The sequence below is a fragment of the Myotis davidii genome, unplaced genomic scaffold (genome assembly GCF_000327345.1).
Source record: "Myotis davidii unplaced genomic scaffold, ASM32734v1 scaffold269, whole genome shotgun sequence".
NCBI classification, from domain to species: Eukaryota; Metazoa; Chordata; class Mammalia; order Chiroptera; family Vespertilionidae; genus Myotis; species Myotis davidii.
In genome coordinates, this window is record NW_006383008.1 from 120,332 (window position 1) to 128,229 (window position 7,898).

The 7,898-nt window shown below is 44.8% G+C and overlaps 1 protein-coding gene across 1 annotated transcript in view; it reads right to left on the reverse strand.

The window, feature by feature from the left end:
• Positions 1-4,580: 4,580 nt before the first annotated feature.
• The window catches only part of POU3F2 (POU class 3 homeobox 2), a 3,763-nt gene continuing 445 nt past the window's right edge, over positions 4,581-7,898 (reverse strand). Inside the window, exon 2 of the mRNA XM_006778273.2 lies at positions 4,581-7,793. Within this exon, the coding sequence (XP_006778336.1) occupies positions 7,108-7,793 (686 nt within the window). The 3' untranslated portion in view covers positions 4,581-7,107. The remainder of the gene's footprint in view (positions 7,794-7,898) is intronic.

Sequence of the window (7,898 nt, forward strand, 5' to 3'; positions counted from 1 at the left end):
CGGAGACCCCTAGGCCTCCGCTGGTGGGAAGCGGCTCCCCCCTGCTCGCTGCCCTCAGCTCTGACTTGGGATGAGGGGGTGTCCAGAGGGGTGCCCGTCCTCCAGTGTGGACAGAAGAGCGGCCTGAGGCCCAGCAGGGAGTGATGGGCTGCGGAGGGTGTCTGGGTTCCTGGTCCTTCACGCTGCAGAGCTTGGGGAGTAGGTTCCTCTCCGCTGGGGGCAGGGAGCTGAGGTCCGGAGTGGCAGAAGTTTGATGGGTGTGAGCTGAGGGGAACGGGCTTCGGAACTTGGCTTGCCAGCCGCGCTCCCTCGCACCCCTACTGCCCCCAAACAAACAGAAAACGGACACATCCGTCCACGGGCCCCGCTTTTCTTTCCTCCCCAGTTTCCCTGCAGTTGCCTCCTCTGCCCACTTCTCCTGGGGCACCTTCTCCCGCGGTTGCCTCTCGAATGCAGAAAACACTGTCCTGGGACCAACTTTGCAGAGTCCAACGGAAAAGCCACGCAGACAGAAAGCTAGGAGACGCAGCCCTCAGTCACCGTGCGTCCCACAGGCCTCACTACCCCCGGTCACGCGTGTCCCCAGCGAGGCCCAGCCAGCTCATCACGACTCTAGCCAACTTCCCCAGGGGTGGCGGCCAAACCCACGGCCTCCACTCTTGTCCCAACAGCCACCTCTACCAATCGTCATGCCCTCCCCCCACCTCCCTGGAGAGGGAAAGTGCCGGGAGGGCCCAAGACTTTGGGGCTGTCCAGCTTCCCCCTAGAAGTTGGGCGGCAGAGAACCCGGGTTCTGGGCAAACCCTGGGGGACCTGGGCTGGAGTACTGGGGACGCCGGGTCCTCCCGCTTCTCTCCCCTCCCGGCCCGGCCTGCAGGACCGTCTGGGACTTCCTTCAGCGGCCAGGGTTCCCTGAGGTGGGGCTCGGCCAGGCTGGGCCAGGGGCTCCAACAACTTTGAAAGAATATTTTGTTAGGGGAGCAAACAAACAAAAAGTTATGAGTGCCAAGTCATTCTCTTCAAAATCATGTGCTGTGGGTGATAAAAACTGAGGTTTATTAAGGCATGAGATTTCTCAAGAGGAGGAGGGGAAGAACTCCCAACACTCTGTAGCAGGATTTGCCTGAACCTTAAAGCCTGGCGACTTACAATGGCTAATTTGTGTTACACACCCGCAAGAAACTTTTTCTTTTTCCTATTCTCCTATGCTAAACTCGCCAGGTGGCTCTTTTTTTTTTTTTCTTTTTAAACAAACCCGGAGGAAACATTGGTGGGAGGAAAAATATAGGCTCCAAATAAAAAAGGACGCAGATTCAAATTTACTCCACAGCAAGGTTTCTATCGCCCGAGTTCTGTACACCGAGAGTTAATCGCACACAATTTATAACAATCAACATCCTCTCCATATTGCTCAGATGGGGTCCTAATGCCCCCCTGTCTTTCTAAAATCAGTGACAAGTGAATCTTTGTGGGGCATTTATTTCCTTTTTTCTAGATGACAGCTCCCCGTTCTGAGAGCAGAGAGCGGTTTGCCGCAGCTACCGACCACTCCAGAGCCAGGGATCTTCCTGCAGGAACCGCATATGGAGTCCCCCACCCTCCAACCCCCAGACAAAGAGCTATAAAAACTCAGAAAGACGTGGAAGGAATAAACTTTAAGATATAGGTGCACTTTTACTGGTGTATTAAATAACATTTCAGACATTTTTTTTAAAAAAGAAATACATCTTAATGTTATCAACAACCAGAATTATAGGAACAATAAGAGAGGCCGGGGTTGTTTTGATGGGGGTATAATATTGTTTCTAAAACCTCTAACAGCTAAGCCAAGCAGAGTTGTTGTTAAGGTAAAGGAAAAGTACTACACGATGAAGTTAATTAACTTTTTTCTTTAAAAAAAGAAACAAATTTCCTAGCTTCCCACCAAATACAAGAACAACGTGGAAATATTCTGATTGTTTCTTTATCTCCATAACTAAGCAAAGCCTTAAAGGAAACAGAAAAGCCATTTTCTGGCACTCCTGTGCCCACATAGACAAGGGGGTATTGAAATAGCTCCAGCCCAAGTTCTACAAAGGTGGGCAAGTTTATTCCATGATTTGCTAGTGGCGAGCCCCTGCCACTTTGAATTATTCCCCATCCCAAATCAAGTGCTGGGAACAGGAACCAGGAGCCCTGGTTCTCTCCTGCCACCCACTGCCCCCTGTTAATAGATTATGTTTCACTGAAAAAGTAAACTTTCCTGAATGGAGAAAACGTTTCTATAAAATTTAGCTGTACATCTCATTTAGTTTTATTGTCAAGATTCATTCCCAATATTTCAAGATGCATCTTTTACTTTCATTTCAAATGGACACAGTGCCCTTTGCCTCACTGAAATAAACAAGCAGACCCAAAGAAACACTTTTACCTTTGACCTTCACTTTACCATCCTGCCATCTTTTTTTGGTACAAACTCCATTCTTGACCTCATTCTTTAACTTGTCTAGGAATTTGATAGAATCTAGAACAGAGTCCTATAAACTGATTGAAAAACCAACAAAGACGAATCACAGAGGCCAATGATCAAAAGATAATTTCTCTCACTCAGCAGCCCAGCACTCCGAGCTGCTTCCATAGTGAGGCAAATGAAAGGCGAATGAATGCAACATCTAGACCTACATGTGCAGGTACCAGTGCCATCCCCCCCCCCACCTCATTGTTGCTGATGCATCTCTTTATTAATTGTTTTTGGAGAAATAAGTAGAAAGATAAGCGCCTTTATTAAAGCCATTTCACCAGAAAAATAATTGCCAACCGGTGTGTGGCTCCCACTGGTAGGAGCAGGAGGGCAAGGAGAGAAGTCCTTTTGTTGCTGCATCTGAAATATAGAGGAGGTAACTTCGTGGGAACCGAGAATGTTTAGAAGTGCCAAGCACAATAGTATTAGTGGCCATTCCCTCCATCCGACCTTCACATAACTCCCACATGATCCTTTCTCCCTCACCTTACACCATCAATTTAAAAAGTGACATATTTTGAGGAAACACAGGAGTGCTCTCAGGATGGCTGTCTTCTGCATTATTGTCTTTAGGGAAAAGAAAGGGTTTGTCATTGTGACTAGCCAACATTTTAGGGGTGACTGCCCCACAAATTTCTCCCAGAGGCAGTGATGGAGTTTTTTCACCTTAGCATGTAATACACTCCCCCACACGGCATGGAAACCGCTTGAATAGCTTAGAATCTGAGCGGCAAGCATGGGTCAAAACCATGGCGCGTCCGTTTAACACGTGATGGTTGCCAGTCAGTAGCCCCTGTGGCTAAGAACAAAAACCGCCTTCTCAAGGTCCACTAAAATGCCTGCAGAGGGCAGATGCTGCTTGCTTTCTGCCTACAATGGAGGAGGATATTGACCCAGAACTCAAATCTATAACCCAGCTTAAACATTTCACCCATCAGCATGTCTGCGGTCACAAAACACTTCTTCTTTCTGTCACTTTGCGTTCAGGCTATTGATAAGATCATTTGGCTGAATCAGTTTGGGACCTGTGTAATATTGACTAGGAGTTAGAAAAGATGATCAGATGTAATAAGCCCAGAAACTACCTTTCAAAATGGACATTTATACTAAAACCAATGTTCCAAGGAGGACTCGAAGTACATCAGCAAACTTGTAAACTAACCCAACACTGCTGGGATGTCTCACTAACCTTCTCACTGATTTTGGTAAGTGTGATGTTCATCTGCAACTATGAAACAATCTGTTATTAGCACCACAGTCTTGAGTGCTCCCTAGGTTCTTTCCTTGTTTTAGAGGCTGTTTGTTTGCCTAATGAGAAATAGACACTATTGTATAAACGAGCACAAAACCCATCTTTTTCTCTGTAAACCTAACAGGAATAATACATAGGACCTGCCTCTATCACTTGGTAAGCACACATATTGCATATAATCAGAGTTGTTTATTGAAAGATCTTTGCAAACCACTAAGAAGAATAGTTTCCTTAACTCAGCCTCGTTTTCCTGTAGATCCAAATTATGTGAGGGCATGTGGGGACAGATTAAAGTCCACCTAGTTCCATTGATATTCTCCAAAAAACTAAAATCAGATCAGGTAACGCTACCCTGGAAAGAAGATGCAGAGAGAACTGCATTTATTTAGAGGGGACAAACATCTCTTTGTCAGACCATGAAATGGCAAGCAAATTGAAGCTCAAACCCAATGGCCATTTCAATTTAATGCTATAGGCACAGTAGCTGAATGGTTTGGGCTTGATGGCAGGGGAGGTGGTTTGCAAAGAAAAGTGAATGAGAATAGTAGTCTCACTTAATAATAATAATAATAAAGCCTCTGAAAGTTACTAACGTGAAAGCTGGCAGTATATGCATAAAATTTATTCCAAAACTTTAGGAAGTATAAAGGAAAGGAAGTGTTTTACATACAACTCAACTCAGTCAGTATAAGGTCTAGGTTTTTCCTCTTAAAACTTGGCACTATTTTTAAAAATAAAATAAAGATATTTCAATAATTAGAACAAACTATGAAGGTATTGTGCATTTCTGTTTTATGTAGATAATAAAATATTACTTTAACATAAATATATAAGGATCTCTGCGTTTTTATTTTCCCCACAAGCACAACCAAATGTACCAAAACAAAGTATTTTTAAAGAGACTGAACAAAAAAAATTACATCCCATATAGATTTTGCTCACCTACTCATTTAAAGCTACAGAAAAACAGTTTCCAGAACCTTTTTGCTTTAAAAGAAATAAATATACATTGAGGCAGGCCACTTAAAAATGATATGAAAATATTTCCCTGGGTAGCATTAAAAAAAAAAGAAAAATAGACAAAGAAACATTTAAACTATTTCTGCATTTCAAAAGACAGATATTAAACATATATACATAGTGGGAAGGTTCAGTGGTAGCTTTCATCTTAGTAAACCTCTGAGAGTTAGAGGAGCTATAGACACATCCCCTGAACCCCAGCTTCTAACCTTACCCACTTGGTAATAAGAATCTGAAAATTCATTTCCTCCCTTTACCCTTGGCTATTGCCCTGCTCTGGATTGCTTCACTCAAGGCCAGTCCCCACACCTCAGGAGCAAGCAGTGTGAGGCACCAGCAGCTCCATGCCCATCTCCTTGTGACATTCATTGGGGGAAATGAAATACAGGCAAGTAAATATGCCCATGATAAGTCATCATTTATCTTGCAAAAACATTGAAAATGAAACAATCACTGGTGTTTGAAAAGACAATCTAAAGCATATTTCCTAAAACCTTAGCTACTAAGTGCAATGCTAATCTGATGCTGAACCATAATTTTATGGTATTGAGATTTAATTTTTTAAATAAAAATTTACCTAATACCTAACCAGAAAAAAAGCCCCGATCTTTTAAGATTAATAAAAAGTGTTTTCCCTTTTAGCGCCCTTTTGTGCTGATTACTTTTAAATATTTTAACTGATCACAGTTTAATGGCATTTATTTTCAATACAATTACAGTTTTGTGTTTTTTTTTTTTCACCTCCACTTCCCAGTAGATTCTTTTGTTATGGGAGTTATCCGTTTTCCATCAAGATAAGGTAAAAAAAAAAAAAAGCACTTGAAACTATTAACAAAGGGAGAAAGGGAAGGATTGAAAATAGCATTTTTTCCCCCTTCTACATTTGGCTTCTTTAGTGAAAGAGAGGGTGGGTGAAGCTGTCCAAGTCAAACTGGTATTTTCTGTAATGAATTACAGGAGAAGAAGGTATGCGACCTTAAATATAATTTGATATACAAATGAGCTAGTGAAAACGAAACCAGTCTAGAGTGGAAACACTGTTCTCTGTATGCATGTGGGTATTTGTGTGCTAAGAAACACAGTCGAGGCATACACCATGAAGTTCCCAGATTATTTTCTTTATGTTTTTTTAAAGCTATTAAAGGAACAAAGTTTAACTGCTACTGTCAGCACAAATAATTCCTTCTAAATGAAGTTATTAAAACTGAAGGCAGAGAACTATACAGGGGGTGTCTGGAGATATATATTTCCCTAGTTCTCTTCAAAGTGCCACTTTCTTTCTGTTGAAAATGTACTTAACCTCCACATATCCTCTGAGCGCTATCACAATGGGCCCGCTTGGTAAAATGAAGCAATCGGTCACTCACTATCAATTTTTCTTCTTCTCCCCTCTGCAACCTCCCCCAGAAACACTGCCTGAAAACGAAGTTTACTTTGTGGTTGATAACAAAAAAACCCCAATGTTTGGCTCTCATTTTTGTATTCCAAACTGGATTTTTGCCTTGTTAAAGAGGGTAGACCATGCACGTTTCCTGAAAGCAGAGAATTATTTATTTTGAATGAAGCCAATCGTTTTTTTGCTTTGGTAAAAGAAACAAATAAAAGTTACACCAATGGAAGGGAGGAGAGGGGATCTGAAGGTAACCAAAGTTCACGAACAGTAAGAACAAGTGGCTACAGGGAACGTTAGAAATGGAGAGTGGCCAAGAGGAGCTGGCGTCAACTCTTTCCTCTGAATAAACAAAACAAAACACAAACCGCGGCAATTTCAAAATTAACGGTGGAAGAAAGAAAAATGTGTTCATGCATTTGTTCATGTAAACTTCAATTTTCTTGCAGTGCAAATTTATGTGGTTAGATTTTGCCTACGTCAAAGAACATGTGTATTTTTTCCTCTTTCCTGATGGGGATCCACATTAAATAAACACAGCAGCATGTGCCAACTCCCGGCATTAGGAAGCTGTGTTTTGTATTTATCACGGCTTGGTAGATTTTTGTTTTTGGTAATTTATTTAGTTTTGCCCGGTATTTCTCTCTCTCTCTCTCTCTCTCTCTCTCTCTCTCTCTCTCTCTCTCTCTCTCCTTACTCTGTGAGACACTCCATTGCCTGGGTACTAGCCTGTAAAGGTCAAAACACATCATTACACCTGCTACCGTTTGGATAACCCAGTGCCTTCGTTGCTTTCCTTATTTTTTTTTCTTCTTAAGGGACGGGGAAATAATAATTAAAAATAAAAGAACAATCAGAAGTTAGAGAGGGAACAAGGGGGCCAGGAAAGGGCGGTGGGCCGAAGGGGAGGGGGAGCCCCACGCTCTGCCCCTCCCCCGCTCGAGTTCACTGGACGGGCGTCTGCACCCCATGGTGTGGTGGCGTGTCCCTACTCCCCCCGTACACATCCTCGGCGCCCGGCAGAGTCCCTCCGGGAGGGGTCATCCTTTTCTCTTTCTGTCTCCTGTTACAAAACCAAACTCTCACCACCTCCTTCTCCAGCTGTAAGCTGTCCGCGAGGGAGGTGATCTCCTGGGCCGAGGGCTTGGGGCATTTGAGGAAATGGCTCTCCAGAGCCCCCTTGACGCTCACCTCGATGGAGGTCCGCTTTTTCCTCTTGCGCCCCTGCGCTGCGATCTTGTCTATGCTGGTGGGGCTGCCCGAGGACGAGTCCGCCTCCTCCAACCACTTGTTCAACAAAGGCTTCAGCTTGCACATGTTCTTGAAGCTCAGCTGCAGGGCCTCGAACCTGCAGATGGTGGTCTGCGAGAACACGTTGCCGTACAGGGTGCCCAGCGCCAGCCCCACGTCCGCTTGGGTAAATCCCAGTTTGATCCTCCGCTGCTTGAACTGCTTGGCGAACTGCTCCAGGTCATCCGAGGTCGGCGTGTCCTCGTCCGAGTGAGGGTCGTGGTGGGCGCCGGGGTGGCCTGGCGGGCCCTGCGGGGGCGGCGGAGGGTGCCCAGCGCCAGCCCCACGTCCGCTTGGGTAAATCCCAGTTTGATCCTCCGCTGCTTGAACTGCTTGGCGAACTGCTCCAGGTCATCCGAGGTCGGCGTGTCCTCGTCCGAGTGAGGGTCGTGGTGGGCGCCGGGGTGGCCTGGCGGGCCCTGCGGGGGCGGCGGCGGCGGCTGGTG